A 16,969-nucleotide genomic window follows, 5' to 3' on the forward strand; every position below is an offset into this window, starting at 1 on the left:
AAGTCTATTGATGTTTATTATGTTTATTGATTTCAGTATGTTGAACCAACCTTGCATCCCAGGGATGAACCCCACTTGATTATGGTGTACTCTTTTTAATATGTTTTTGTATGCGATTTGCCAGAATTTTATTGAGAATTTTTGCATCTATGTTCATCAGGGATATTGGTCTGAAGTTTTTCTTTTTCCTTGATGTGTCTGTCTGGTTTTGGTATCAGGTTGATACTAGCTTCATAGAATGAATTTGAAAGGGTTCCCTCCTGTTCTAGTTCATGGAACAATTTGAGGAGTATTGGTGGTAATTCTTTGAAGGTCTTTTAAAACTTGGTGAGAATCTGTCTGAATCTCAGCTTTTTTTTTTTTTTTTTGATTTGTAGGTTTTTGATAGTGTCTTCTATTTCATTGCTTGAAATTCATCTGTTTAAATTGTGTGTGTCCTCCTCCTTCAGTTTGGGTGGATAATATATGTCTCTAGAAATTTGTCAATGTCTTTGAGATTTTCTATTTTATTTGAGTATAAATTTTCAAATAGTTTCTAATTAATTATCTTATGTATTTCAGTAGTGTCTGTAGTGATATTTCCTTTTTCCTCATGAATTTTATTGAGTTTTCTTTCTCTTTGTTAGTGTGGATAAGGGTTTATCAATTTTATTTCTTTTTTCAAAGAACCAACTTTTTTGTCAATTTTTTGAATTGTTTGTTTCAGTCTTATTGATTTCAGCTCTGATTTTAATTATTTCCTGTCTTCTGCTTTTGTTGTTGATTTGTTCTTTTTCTAGACTCTGAGATGTAATGTTAGGTCATTTATTTGTTGACTTTTATTCTTTTAATGTATGAATTCTTAGCACTGCCTTCATGGTGTTCCAGAGATTTTGATATGTTGTATTGGTGTTCTCATTTATCTCTATTTTTTTAAATTTCCTCCCTCAACCATTTTCTTGAAGTGACCACCTTCTAGGTGAAAAAATAGAACTTACTGACAACCCAGAGTTCCACACATCGTATCATCTAATCATTTTCCACATCAAAAGTATAACCACAATTCTTACTGAATATTTAGTTCTGTTATTAAAGTTAACTACAGGAGAACATTAGTTAACTTCATTCTTTCTTTGCATCTAAAGCAAAAATATTTTCATCAAAAAAATATAATTAGCATAATGATTAAACAGTCTTATTGTAAATTAATCCCACTTTTATTTTTAGTTTGTTCTAATTATATGGACATGACAGTAGAATGCATTTATACCTTTTGATAAATCATACATAAATGGAATATAATTTCTCATTTTTATGATTGTGCATATTGTAGGATCATATTAGTTTAACCCCACTCTTAATGTAGAATTATACAATGATAGAGTACTTACATTTTTAACTATAATGTTATACTGTAAAGAAACAGCAAAACATGAAAAATAAATTTGTGGTGGCAACTGCTAGTTATTTACCAGAATTAATTCTTCGATCTGTTGTGTACTAGGGTTATACAGTGATGTCTAAAGCACCTAATATTAAGTTTTGAGTGGATAGCTCAATATATATTTGCCAAATGGAAAAAGTACTCTTAATTATAAAAGTAACATTCTTGCTGGGCATGGTGGTGCACACCTGTAACCCCCATGGCTTGGGAAGCTAAGGCGGGAGGATCACAAGTTCAGAGCCAGCCTCAGCAACTTAATGAGGCCCTAAGCAACTTAACCAGACACTGTCTCAAAATAAAAAACAAAAAGGGCTAAGGATGTAGCTCAGTGGTAAAGTGCTCCTGGGTTAAATCCCCAATACCAAAAAATAAAAATAACATTCTTATTAAAAAAAAAAAAAAAAAAAAAAAAAAAAACTGGAAAACTCCAAAACAGGAGACAATATTTTGGCTAGGACAAATCTGAGTTCTGTAAAAGCCAATATTTAGATTTGAGCGGTATATGGAATTGTGGTGCAGTATTTCCCCCATTCCTTCTCTACTGGAAAGATGCTCTGTGCTGTGAATAGAAAAAGGATTCTGTGGAATGTCTGGGAGGCTCTGTAAGTTGCAAGGTGAGACTATATTTCCTAGCTTCCTATCTGATTGATGGCATGTGGCTAAGCCCTTGCCAATGGAATGTGAGGAGAAACTGCAATTTGTTTCCCTTGTTGCTGAAGATGAAAATTTCTGAAACTGGACTTCCTTTCTTTTTCTTTTCCCATTATCTAGACTAGCACATATCCATGTAATTTATGTATTTGTGAATAACTGGAGCAGAATTTCCCTCAAACATGGACCATCATCTTGGACTGGTTTTTTAGGTTGGTTTGTTTTGGGGGGACCGTTTTTGAGAGAAAACTTGGAATTTGATTATTTCTTCAGCCACTGCCATTTGGGAGAGGTGTTTGCAATAAGTGCTTAGCCTATGCTAACTGATGCATATTTTGTCCAAGAGATTTATTTATTTTTCTCCAGTACCGAGGATTAAACCCTGTGCCTTGCCCATGCTAGTCAAGTGATTACCACTGAGCTGTATCCCCAGCTCTTTTTATTTTGAAACTGGGTCTTAACAGTTTGGCCTTGAACTTGGGATCAGCCTCCTGAGTAGCTGGGATATTAGGTGTGTGCCACAATGCCTGATTCCAAGTAATTCTTAAGACTATATCTGCTATAGGAGTTCTAAATTATGTTGCAAAGTTTATGAATTATTTATTAAAATACTTAGACCAGTTTTAAGGTTACCCTTATGATGTCCACTTGTGTCCTTGCAGTCCTGTATTCTTGTTAATGCAAAAGATTGGTAGACTCGAGATATTTAGAATCGTCACAATAAATTGAGTATTTTGCATAATCGAGTGCTATGCATTTAAAAAAGAAAGATGAATGGCAGTTTAATGTACACCATCCATAGTATTTGTGTTGTGTGGAGTCATTCACTCATGTCAATCTCATCAGCATAGGCATACATATGTCTTTTTTCAACCACTGGTACCTGTTCATTTGACAGTGCAATAGTATGCACCGAAGAAACCTTATGACATTTGTTTATCAAATGAGTGGAACAACCTGCAACATCAGATTTCATTAGCATGTTCTAATAGAATACCAGGGTAACTTTGTGTTAGGGCTAAAGGAATGTGCGTCCTCTTGCTTAGTAGTAATTTATCAGAATCATCCACACCCCTTCATCTTCATTAATGTACAGGTACAACTGATATATATGAATTTAATTTTTTGGCAAACTATAATTAAAATATAGTAGATTAATTGTGGCATATTTGTATATACGAATAACAATTTTGATCAGTTTCATTCCCCAGTACCTTTTCTTCTCTCTCTGCCTTGATCCACTTCCCCTACTCTACTGGTCTCCTTTCTGGTTTCATAAGCCCCACACATTTTGTCCTTTTTTTCCTTTCTAGTTTTCACATATAAGAGAAAACATATGACTCTTGACTTTCTAAATCTGGCTTATTTTGCATAACACAGTGCTGTCACATCCCATCCATTTTCCTGCAAGTGACATTAAAATTTATGTACTTAAAGTGGTGACTTTATCCCTGAGACAAAATGAGAAACTGAAATGTTTGAATTAAAAGTAAATAACTGATGGGGTGGCAAATGCCTGTAATCCCAAGCAGCTCTGGAGGTTGAGGCAGAAGGATTTCGTGTTCAAAGATAGCCACGTCAAGAGTGAGGTGTGAAGACCTCGGGGAGACCCTGTCACTAAATAAAACACAAAGTAGGACTGGGAATGTGGCTCCGTGGTGGAGTGCCCCTGAGTTCAATCCTTGGAAACCACTCCCCACCACCCCCCAAAAAAAGAGCCAGCCTCAGCAACTTAGCAAGGCCCTAAATAACTTAGTGAGACCCTGTCTTCGAAAAATAAAAAGGATTGGGTATGAGTCGGTGGTTAAATTCCCAGTAACAAAACAAACAAATCTCATATTTTAGCCGTGAAATTAAATGTTTTACAGACTGTTACTTAAAAATTTTAACCTATACAAGCCACATATAATCCAACTGAATTTATTCAGATAATCATAAGGTCCAGGTGACTAGAGTATTACTTTAATAGGAGTGTTTGGTTCTTTATTGGTATAAATAGTAAATCTTACTAAACTTTAGCAAGTTTACATCAGTTCTTACTAGGAAAGCTGGATAAAACACTGCTGGGCTCTGCCCCCAGAGTTTCTGATTTAGTAGATGTGGCTGGGGTGTAATAATTAGCATTTCTAAGGCCACTACTGCTACTCCTACAACTACAGTTTGATTAACCACTGATACAGGTTTTGTAATACTTTTTCAAACAAACAAATAAAAAATATATAGAAAAGCACATAGAACAATAATGAACATGTGAAATGTCATTATCTTGCTTTAACAAATATTAAACGTTGTTACATTACTTCAGATAAAGTTCTGTAGATGGCGATTACATGTATACCTCTTCCATCAACTAATTCTCTTCCTTCCTGAAAAGATAACCATCATCCAGAATGTAATCATCCCCATGTTATATAGTCTTAATACATACATGTATCCCAAGAGGGAGGTATTTTACATGTTTTAAAATTGTTGATAAATGATACAAATCTTTGTAATTTACTTTTTATATTATGTTTTTGAGATTTTTTGAATATATGTTCCTTCAAACATACAATCATAACTGCAGTGTTGTCTTTCATTACATAATATACCACTTATTTTATCCACTTTCACTGATGAATTTATGATGTACATACCAAAATGATGATATATAATCAACTGCCATTCCTTATTTATCTCTTTTTTTCTTTGAATTTAAAGGTTCTACACACATTTATTCTCCATGTGTGTACTTACAAAAGGTAGCCTCTTGGTCCCTGGGGAATGAATGTTGATTGGTGTAAGCCACTCACTATAATGGAAGTGATTGGCTTTGGCATGGGCATGTGGTATAGATGTGATCAAAGATATTTGAAGGAAAATCTGGAAGGGACCTAAAAGTAAGAATTTTCTCTGTGTTAAAAAAATAGATGAAGATCCCATTTGGGATGTGGTTGTATAAGGGTGGCATGATTGTGGGATTAACAGTTATCTTGAAGACAAATCTGAGGGTAAAAGTGCTTGGACTTTAGATATTGTAATTACCCTGAAATCACCCTTGTCTCCCAGCTTCTTTTGTGAAAGTTTTTTTTTTTTTAAGCTGCTTTGATTATTCTGTTACTTATAACCAAAACCCTGTTTGTAGGTAATTTACATTAAAATTTTGTGGTAAAGATTCATGAATTTGTCTCCTTGTACCTAAATGCCAGGGTAGATAGAAGTGGAATCTAGGGGCTATAAAGTAAGCTCATATTCAATCTTAGTAGATGTCAGTATGATTCTCCAAACGGTTGTATTAACCAGCAGTTTATATTCCTCTACATTAAACATCTGTTCAATACCTAGTGTTGTCAAATGTTAGTGATACTGTTGTCTGTGGTATCCATTAGTGTCAAGGAGCATTATCTAGATTTGCATTTTCAAGATTATTAACCATTTTTTCTATTTATATCCTTTTATAGTTGTCTATGTAGTGTTGGAATTTTTTTCCATTTGATGAATGTTTATGTATTTTGAATATTAATCTTATTGACACATATATACATACACACTGCAAATACATTCTGATGTGTGACTTGTCATAAGCTTAGTTTATGGTGTTCTTTATCGTAGAATAATTTTTAAAGAATTGCCTTTAATTAAGTCGACTCTTTTTTAATGACATGTGCTTTCTATTTCTAGTCTTGAAAATCTTTCACTGTCTCAAGTCATAATGATATTCTTCTACTTTTCTTATAAAACTTTGGAATTTTTCTTTTCACATATGGGTCTTAAGACTGTTGGAATTGACTTGTGTAAGGTGTAAAGGACTGTTTTTACATCAGTATTATTGATTCTCTTTCTAGACTCTTCTGTTCTGCTGCCCTGTATGTCTGGCCCTGTGCCAGTTCTATTATTTTAGTTAGTGTGACTTTAATATAAAGAAGTCTTTATTACTTTACTAATCTTCTGAGTTGTCTTGATTGTCTTTGGATTTTTGCTCTTCCATACAAAATTTTGAATTTGCTTGTGGAATCTCACTAAAATTAAACAGATACAGGACATTCGTAGGCATTTAAGTAAATTTGTATATACAACTGGAAGGCTATATGTTTTATATAATGTTTTCCATCTACCCAGGTAGATATCTCTCTAGTTTTTGCAGTTCTACTCTTTCAGTAATGTCTCACAAATTTTTGCTATTAATGAGTTTATATACTGTGTTCCACTTATTCAAGAAGCCATATAATTTTGTATATGATTATTTTTTCTCATTGATTTCCACTGGAGAAAATCCGATTTTTCAATAAACTTTTAGGGCTAGGACATGTAACTTAGTGGTGAACTACATGCTTAGCATGCACAAGCCCTGTATTCAGTTCCCAGTACTAATATAAACCCACACACATACAAAAAATAAATAAAAACCCTTTTAGTCGAAATAAAGTTTACAAAGTACACAGAGCATAACTGCTGTGGATTATCACAAAGTAAATGTTTGTGTAACTACACTCAGGTTAGGAAAGAGAAAGGTACCACACTTTGGAATCCCTCTTACTCTAGTCTTTTCCCAATTATTATCTCCTAACCTCTTTCAAAAAGTAGTTACTGTCTTGGTTTGTTTACTCATTTTTAACTTTACATAAACATAATTTCATATAATATGGTTTTCTTTGATATTCACCATCTTTTACTCAGTCTGTGAAATACATCTTTGTTTATCTGTAAATCTGTAGTCTCAATTTCATTTCTGAGGTGGTATTCCATTGTCAGGTTATTCTGTTTTTTCACTCAACTGTTATGAGCATTTAGGTTTTCTTCAGTTTCAAACTGTGATAATATTGCATGAACATTCCTGTTGGTATCTTTTTGTGTCCATATATATACCTTTCTTTTAAGCATATACCTGGAACAGAATTGCTGAGCAAGTAGATAGGCATGTCCTCAACTTTTGGCAAATGTTGCCAGACAGGTTTCCAAATAGATAATAAATTAACATTCATAGTAGCAGTATATTGGAAGTTCCAGTTAGCTCCATATTCTTTCTACTTTTGTTTGGCATTCTTTTATATTCTAGTCATTTTTGTGGGTATATAGTAGTCTAATTGTAATTTTAAATTTTCCTTATAATTGTCGAGATTGAACATGTTTTTATATGCTTCTTAGTAATGCGTCTACTTCTTATGAAGTGCTGATTCAAGATTCCTACTTACTTTTCTGTTGGGTTGTTTGATAATTTACATATTGATTTGTAGGAGTTCTTTATATTTTTTTCATTGCACATCATGATACTCCTCTCTCAGTCCATAGCTTGCTGTTTTGTTTTTGTGGTACTGGAGACCAAACAACCCAGGGCAGCTTTACCACTGAGCTACAGCTCTAGCCCCCCCTTTTTAATTCCTTTTTGTTATATATAATATTAGTGTTCATTTCAACATAGTTATTACAAGTGTGAAATATAATTTGTTCTAATTCAGTCCCCAGTACTTCCCCTTTTTCACCCCTTCTACCACTCCTGTTCTCTTCTCTCCACTGATCTTTTTGTTATTTATTTATAGATTTTTTAAAATTAGTGCTTTGTGGATGTACATGAAGGTGAAATTCACTGGTATATTCGTATATGTGCATAGTAAAGCTTAGGTAAGATTGATTTTTATTTGGAGATGAAGTCATGCTAAATTGTCAAGGCTGGCCTCAAACTTGTGATCCTACCTCAGCCTCCCAAGTACCTGGGATTACAGGCCTGTGCCACCGCAACCAGATGCTTTTTTGTGTTTTTGGTGTTGTGTCTGAAAAAATTCTTAATTTTAATGAAATATATGATATCGGTTTTTTCTTTATAATGTCTTTTGTATCCTCTCTTAAAAGTCTTAAAAGTAGTTTTCTAAATAAATCTAGATCTACACTTTCCAATAACAGATTATAGCCCCATGTGACTGATGAACACAGTCTTAAGATATACTGTAAATGTGAAATAATTCCTAATGTCAAATACATAGCATTAAAAAATGTTAAATATCTCATTAATAAATTTCAGATATAATGGGCTAACTAAAATATGAAATGAAGTTAGTTTCACTTTTTTATTTTAGAAAAAATAATTTACATACTAGACTCACGTTATATTTTTATTGTATAAGTCTGCTGTCCAGTAGAACTTTCTATGCACTATATCTGCACCATCCAAAGTGATGACCATTATCTACATGTGGGAGTGTCTTGGCCACTGTCAACCCTTTGTGCTTCCTCATAAATATTAAAAATAGTTCATCAATTTTCACAAAATAACTTCTAGAATTTTTTAAAAATATTTTTTAGTTATAATAATAATACCTTTATTTTATTTATTTATTTTTTTGTGGTGCTGAGGATCAAACAAACCCAGGGCCTCACGTGGGCTAGGCAAACGTTCTACCTCTGAGCTACAACCCCAGCCCATATTTCTAGAATTTTGATTGGGGTTGTAATGAATTTATAGCTCATGCAGTCATAACCATGATAATAGCCATCTGTTTATAAGTCATAATTGATCCTTTTCTATGTAAAGGTCTTATACATCTTTTGTTAGACTTATTTCTAGGAATTTACTATTACAAATGATATTTTTTATTAATTTCATTCTCTATTCCTGGTATATACAAATACAGTTGATTTTAGGATTCTCTACAAATGCAGTTCTACCATTTGTGAGTAATGAGTTTTAGTTTTTCCTTTTTTTGTCTTTTTCTTTTTCTTACACAGTACCTGTGTAAATGTATATAGACTTTTTGGTGTTTTACTTAAAGGGAGTCGTGAGCAATTTGTACTAATTTGAAGGAATGTACGGTATTATGATTAAAGGGGGCCATGTTTGTAGGAATTGAGGAGGGAAAGAATGATTCACAACCTTGAAAAAATGGGATAAAATATTGGCAGCTGGTAGAAAGTTTGTGACTATTTTCAATGTGCCTAGGTTTTGACTAATGCTTGTATCTTCTTAAATCTCTTTAGGAAAAGTAGAAATGAAGGTACATATGCACACAAAATTTTGCCTCATTTGTTTGCTGACATTTATTTTCCATCACTGCAACCACTGCCATGAAGAACATGACCACGGCCCTGAAGAGCCTCACAGACACCACCGTGGAATAACAGAATTGGAGCCAAGCAAATTTTCAGAGCAGGATGCTGAAAATGAAAAAAAATACTATATTGAAAAACTTTTTGACCGCTATGGTGAAAATGGAAGATTATCCTTTTTTGGTCTGGAGAAACTTTTAACAAACTTGGGCCTTGGAGAGATAAAAGTAGTTGAGATTAATCATGAGGATCTTGGCCACGATCATGTTTCTCACTTAGATATTTTGGCAGTTCAAGAGGGAAAGCATTTTCACTCACATAACCACCAGCATTCCCACAATCATTTAAATTCAGAAAATCAAACTGTGACCAGTTTATCAACAAAAAGAAACCACAAATGTGATCCAGAGAAAGAGACAGTTGAAGTATCTGTGAAGTCTGACGACAAACACGTGCATGACCGTAATCATCGCTTACATCATCACCATCGCTTGCATCACCACCTTGAGCATAACACAACTCGCCACATTCATAACGATTCCATTACTCATGGCGAGCGTGGGGAGCCTCGCCATGAACCTTCGACAGAGACCAATAAAACACAAGAACAGTCTGGAGTTAAGCCACCAAAAGGAAAGAGGAAGAAGAAAGGAAAGAAAAGTGATGAAAATTCTGAGGTCATCACACCAGGTTTCCCCCTTAACCGTGATCAGGGTGAACAGTATGAGCATAATCGGGTCCATAAAACTGATCGTGTACATAACCCAGCTCATTCTCATGTACATCTTCCAGAACATAATGGTCACGATCCTGGTCATGGACACCAAGATCTTGATCCTGATATTGAAAGTGAACTTCGACACACTAGAAAGCGAGAAGCACCACATGTTAAAAAAAGTGCAATTTATTCAGCTGCTAATCACAAAGATCATAATGAAGATGACCGTCAACATGAAGTAAGTATAAAAAGATGTCTGATGGTAGCTCTGTAGTTCTCAGATAGTTGCGGAACATTTTAGTTAAAAGACAAGATTAAAAGTGGAATAGTTAGTCATATTTAAACTTACTTCCATGTGGAATATCGGGTTACATTCCTGGCAAAAAACCTTAAGGAATCAGAGTCAGTATGAAGACTTTTTATCTGAATTTTCACTTTTATTATTTGCTTCTTTTGTTATTTGTATTGTTTTTCAAATTTGGGATCATCAAATCTAAGTGTTTCAGTGTTAGAAAATAATTTTTGAGCCAGGTGTGGTAGTGCATGCCTGTAATTCCAGCTACTTGGGAGACTGAGACAGGAGGATCCCAAATTTGAGGCCATCCTGGGCAGTTTGACAAGACCTGTCTCAGAATAAAATTTAAAATTGACTGGGGATGTAGCTCAGTGTGGACACCCTGAATTCAGTACCCAGCACTGGGAGGAAGGGAGAAAGGAACACACACACACACACACACACACACACACACTAGATTGCTTATGATTTATTTGATTCCCCAGGTCAGTTTCATTGTTGTTACCATTAACTGGGTTCTGGATATTTGAAAATTAAAACTTTTTTTGTTGTTCCTCCTGGGGAGTCGCTAGAACAGTTTTGTTTTTTTTTTTTTTTTTTTCATAATTATTAATTTATTGAATGGTTCCCAGTCATTGATCTAGCTCCAAAGTCAGGTGTTTTGTACATGTGGTAGCCTCATATTCTCTTTCGCTGTATGAGAAGGCCTACTTATTCATGATATTGGTCTTTTCTCAGGCCTAACAGACCTGGGGTACATGCAAAGATACAGTATTAGGAAACTCCAGTGATGTGGGACAGTCTTGTTGTCCTTCTAAATTTTTGTGATCTTGGATACTTTCACATTTGATCAGTTCATTCTTATTTTTAAAAAAACTATTTACCTTAAGCACATTTATTTCTGTTTTGTTAAAGGTGTATAGACACCCTTGTTTATTATTTTCAGCATTCTTATTAGAGTTTAGAAAATTTGTTAAATTTCTGTTTTGTTCATATGAATAGAAAGCAACAGTATCACATGGGGAAAATGAACTTGCTTTTTGCTATCACTATCATCAAGATATGTTTTGCATCAAAATAACTGAATTTCTTCCCTGGCAAAATTATCAGATATTCAGTTTTCAGCAGTTATAAACACTGACTTGAAAAAAACTTACATAGTATGAATTTATTATTATGGATGATATATCCTAAAATATTTTGTTGATACCTGCATATTCTTCATATGTACTCTGTCAGACCTGTGAAATCTACAGCATCAAACTTGTTATTTGTGCCCTTACAATTCTAATGCATACTGGAAACTCTCTTAGGATTTCTGAAAATGTTCATGCATTGATTGGGGTAGTTCCTCATGGTGATTGAAGATGAAAGCAGGGAGTGCAGGGATAGGTTAGTAAACAAGCATGCAAACCAGAGTGGATCTATGTGAACAGGTGCCAGGGCCATCTCTGTTACCTTAATTGTAGATATCATTTTTGCCATATGATGGCTCCAAATTTTGTTACATTTGTTTTCTGTGTTGTTTTCAAAGTACCAGTGGATGAAGTTACCTCTTTTTTTTCATTTCTTCCATATTCTAGTTTTGTCTTCCTAAACACATTGGGTTTGAGTTTCACAATACTATACTCCCTTTTTTATGGCTTTTTTTTTTTTTCTTTTCTTTGCTGTTCTCAGAATGGAACTCAGCCTTTTATATGCTAAGCAGGAACTTTACTGCTGGTCTACAGCCCCAGCCCCAATAGTGTTCTTTTGGAGTTCCTTTGGCTAAGAAAATATCTGTATTATGAATTTTGAGTCACTGATGATTACAGTTTGATAAGAATTTTTTTTTTTTTTATTTTTGTGCTGCTGGGAATTAAACCCAGGGCCTTGTGCATGCAAGGCAAGCTCTCTACCTACTGAGCTTTATTGCCAGCCTGAGAAATCATTTTTAACCTCATCCCATAAAAATCTTGGGAATATAGTTGTGAGTCATTATCTTTCATATATTGTAGCGGAAAAATGATTAAAATCCTTAAAAGTGTTTAGTTGAATGTATCTCTAATATAAATTCCTGTTTCAAAAGTTTTATTTGTATGAGATGTCTATGTATCGGACATTATTTTTAAGTAATTCTTAGAATATTTTCATTATACAATAATTCGTTTTCTGCATAATCTTCTTAAAGACATTCTTTTACTTAATTTGTTTTATCAATTTCCTTGCAGTGTTTGAACGTCACTCAGTTATTAAAATACTATGGTCATGGTGCCAACTCTCCCATCTCACGTGATCTATTTACATATCTTTGCCCTGCATTGTTATATCAGATCGACAGCAGACTTTGTATTGAGCATTTTGACAAACTTTTAGTTGAAGATTTAAATAAGGATAAAAATCTGGTTCCTGAAGATAAGGCAAATGTAGGGGCATCAGGTAAGAAAGAGATTCAAGTTTTTTCTCCTTAATATTTGTACTTACATTTTAATCTATAGTTGAATTGGAAAACAATTCCAAATTATTGGCTTCCTTTTGTGTTAGATTTTAATATATTCCAATCAGGTTTAGATACACATGTTTAAAAAATATGGGGGGAAGATGGGAGTCACAGTACATTTTATTTCTCCTGGCATTACAGAGAATATTCTGCTATGGATAAAGAACTAGATTAAAGGGGAAATATAAGTTTTTGGTAAATGGATTCTTCTCGATAATCAAATATAAATAATGAGACCCCTAAAGAAGTAGCAAGGGAAGCTAGTGTAGTTAAATTCTAGGAGTGTCTCAAATAAATGCCAGGAGGTTGACTTATGAACTTCATCACAATTGCTTTTAGAGAGCTTCAACCAGGGTAAAACCAATAACAATTTTTAAACTTCTCTTAGACTTTTTCCCCCATCATTTCCAATTGGCTAGATAGCTCAACTGTGGTGGTCATAGGTACTTACCTCTTAATGTTTAGAAACATCTACATAAAAGTTGGTACCTCTTATTGGATCTTAAATGCTATTGCATTTGATTCTTTCAAAAGAACATGGAATTCTTTGATTTTTTTTTCCCCTTTTTTCCCCTTCTATAATCAGTTATGAAATCCTGTTGAATTTGTCTCTTATATATCTTTATACTCCTTCCACTTCATCATAGCCTTAGTTCATGTCCATTTTGGGGTTTTTTTTTTGATTGTTGAGATAACTTCATTATCTTTCCTGCCTAGGTTTTGTCCACCTTGCAAGACATCTGTAGCACTTACAGTAGATTTGTAGATTCTAAAATGAAAATGACACTCTCTGACATTTAAGTTTTTCTTTTTGTAGTTACTGCTGACTTTTAGTTAATACATCATTTTTATTTACCTAACACACGCGTGCGTGCGTGCACATACTCATACACTCTTCAGGCACTGTTCTAAACTCAATTCATTTGTCATTCTTCCAATACCATTTCTAAAATTTCAGAAATAGTAGGTGATAGTACTAGCATTCAAGCCTGTGCTGTTTAGCCATTTTGTCATCAATGTGCTGAATGTGGGTGTGTGAATTGTTAATTTCAGCAACAATCTTGAGTAAAGTATTTTGTGATGATTATTATTTTTTGTTCTTGTTCTTCTCCTCCTCCTCCTCTTCTTTCTCCTCCTTCTTCTACCGATTCTTCCTCCTCCTCCTTCCTCTTTCTCTTCTTCCTTTTCCTCTTCCTCTCTTTCTCCTCCTCTGTCTTCTTCAGGAAACTGAGGCATAGAGAACTATCTTGCCCACAATTCTGAAGCTCACAGACCCTAAGGTTTGTCTGACAAAACTTCTGGGTATCTAATCCCTATGCCATTTTCTTCACATTTATTTAAATCTTTGTCTTAGTAAACTTTCATTGCTGTGATCGCAGTAACTGACACAAACAACTTAGAGGAAGAAAAGTTTATTTTTTGTCTCATAATTTCAGAAGTTTCAGTCCATAGTTAGTTGACTCCATTGCTTTGGGCCTGAGGTGAGGCAGAACATCATGGTGGAGAGACACGGTAGAGGAAAGCTCAGCCCATGGCAACTAGGAAGCAGATAGAGAGGAAGGGGCCAGGGACAAAATTAAATCATTCTAAGACATTCCCCAGTGACCACCTCCCTTCACTTGTGCCCACACTGCTTACAGTTTTTAACGTCCTCCTAGTGGTTCATTTAAATTTTTAACCCACTGACTAAATGATTTAATCTACTGATGAGGTTAGAGCCCTTATGATCCAGTCACTTCTCAAAAGCCCCACATCTAGAGGTTACTACATTGGGGACCTAGTCTTCAATACATGCGCTTTTGGGGAACATTCCAGGTCTAAGCCATAACAACCTTTATGATTATTTTTACCATGAACTTTTACACTATTTAATACTTTTCATTATATCTCTCATATATCCCTTATTATATATGTGTATATATATATATATATTTTTTTTTACTTCCCTGAGAGCATGAATTTGATATGATATGCTAGTTAATATTTTTTTGTCATGTGTTACTACAGTATGCTGTATTGTTTCAAAGTTCAGATTCCTTTACTTAACCCACTGGCTTTCCGTAATATGACGCATGCCTCTCTGTCTTTTCATCCTTATCCCTCACCATTCATTTATTTCTTCTTTTCTCAGCTATAACTTTAACAAACTGCTAATAATAATACTGTTTTTCATTCATTCTTCTCTATCTGACTACTGTATTTCCTCAAATATTCAGCTTAGGCATTAGCCTTTCTGAGCTAATTTAATATTCTAAGCTTAGTCAGATTTCCTTCCTTGACGGACCTTTAGATATTGCCATTTGTAGTACAAATCTTGAGGAATCTTAATAATTGTATTAATTTGTTTTTGTTGGACTTTGGTTGCTTAAAGGCTGTCACTGAGAATTTAATCTCTCTATCTCTAGTGCCTCAGGCAAAGGGAACTTGGGATAAAAAGTAAGCGATTATGTAGATTGAATGAGTAAATGGTTTAATATTAGCCTGTAGGCTTTTAGTTATAATCCAAGAAAGACACCTTTTTAAAATGCATTTTTGAAGATCATCAGATATATCAATCAGCCTAAGTATATTTTGATAATAAAATATTCTCAAAACAAATGGAATTTTCATGAACTGTTTCTCCATGTGCAAAACCATGATGGAGTTATGAACTCAGAATAATGAACACAGTTCTGGTTGAAATGCCCAAGATATAGGAGGCCTAGAAGGTAGTATTTAAAGTGACTAAAATGGTATATGTGAATATGGACTAAAAACTGAATTCTGGCATAATAAAAAATTGAAAGGATCAAATTAAAAACAATTTCATACTATAGGAATAAAGTAGACATGTTTAGGAATATTAGATTTGGTATACAAGGATTTTATTTGGGATAGAGAGTTTAGAGCTTTGAAAGAGTACAAATAGAAGGAGAAGCCATTGTTACATAAAGGTAAATCTCCTAGGCACCTGCATTTTTATTTCTGGTTGTTTTTCAGCAGGAAAACAACCTTAGTGTAGATAAGCTAGTTATAATAAATTGTACTCATTGGGACCTTACCATGTGCTGAACTGAACACTTTTTCAAGGGTATTAATTTATTTGTTTCTTCTTGAGGTGGAACTCACTATGTTGCCCACGCTGGCAATGACCTCCTGGTCTTGATGGATCCTCCTGCCTCAGCCTTCTGAGTAGCTAGGACTATATGTATGCACAACTGCACCCAGCTCGTTTAATTTATTAAGCCTGTGGGACAGGCTTTACTTCACATTTGATGAAGAAAAGAAGGCTTAGAGAAGTTAAGTAACTTGCCCAAGCCCACCCACCTACCATGTTAGCAGAGCTGTATATGAACCTGAGTTTCTCAATCTGAGGTTTATAATCCTCAACACTGACCTCTATGCTTCCTGCTGAAAAGGTTCTTAAGAGTGCTTTGCTCAAATATTAACAGTTAGTGTGGAGAGTTGTATATCATATTTAGTAGCATTTTAACAAATCATGCAGACATGGGTAAAAGGTGATAATAAGTGTCAATATAAATATTGTTCTAAGTATATTAGTCAGTGGAAAAAAACAAAATTCAAGAATGGTCTTCTGATGGTAGACAAGCTGGGTTCAGGCTGTTTAGTGGTATAAAGACAGAAAAAGTGGGTCCACAAACTATAGATTCGAGTCCTCATCTTGGAATAGATAAGATTTGTCCTCTTTCTTGACTTCATGCTTATTGCTCTGTATAGATAAGTAAATACCTTAAGAGGCATAGTTACTCTCAGTTGCTTATAAATTCTCACTGTGGCAGGAGAAAAGGGGAATCTGAGATTAAACTTAATTAAAAATAAAATACATTTGTTCTATACAGAGAAAAGTGGAGACTGACAGGATTATCTCATATAAAGTTAAAGCCAATGACTTTTTTTATTTTGAAGGCTTCTAAAAAATTCTGGTTGTTTTCATGTCTGTGGATTATGACTTTTAATTAGAGTTGTCTGTGTTATAATATTGCCATAATCCATATATTGTAATGAAACTGTTGACAGATGCTTAACTGTGGTAATATTGAAAGTTACAGCTTATTCAATCTGAAAAGCCTAGAGGAAATTGTACTTGTTTTAAAAACAGATATGTTACTAATAGTGAATATTGATTAGTTGTTTGCAGGTGGTTATTAGCATTGTCAGAAATGCAGCTTGAATTAATTACTTCTTGATAGATGTTAATAATTGTTAGAGAGAATGCCGTACTAGTGATTATTTTTAATGACTGCTGCACCATTAAAAAAAGGTTAACTTGTTCTATATAAATCTGCCATAGTGACACTGCTACTACCTCATTAACTTTGTTCAAAGACTGCTGTAAACCAAATATGCTGTATACTGTGATGGTAGAAATCGTTTGTTTCACAAGAT

The 16,969-nt window shown here is 34.1% G+C and overlaps 1 protein-coding gene across 2 annotated transcripts in view; it reads left to right on the top strand.

Moving 5' to 3' along the window:
* Slc39a10 (solute carrier family 39 member 10) overlaps positions 1-16,969 on the top strand; it is a 129,389-nt gene that overhangs the window by 81,753 nt on the left and 30,667 nt on the right. For both annotated transcript variants that reach the window (XM_047547135.1, XM_047547134.1), the window contains 2 exons: positions 9,023-10,047; positions 12,315-12,522. In XM_047547135.1, coding sequence (XP_047403091.1) covers positions 9,034-10,047; positions 12,315-12,522 — 1,222 coding nt within the window. In that variant the 5' untranslated portion in view covers positions 9,023-9,033. The remainder of the gene's footprint in view (positions 1-9,022; positions 10,048-12,314; positions 12,523-16,969) is intronic.

The sequence above is a fragment of the Sciurus carolinensis genome, chromosome 3 (genome assembly GCF_902686445.1).
Source record: "Sciurus carolinensis chromosome 3, mSciCar1.2, whole genome shotgun sequence".
Lineage (NCBI taxonomy): Eukaryota > Metazoa > Chordata > Mammalia > Rodentia > Sciuridae > Sciurus > Sciurus carolinensis.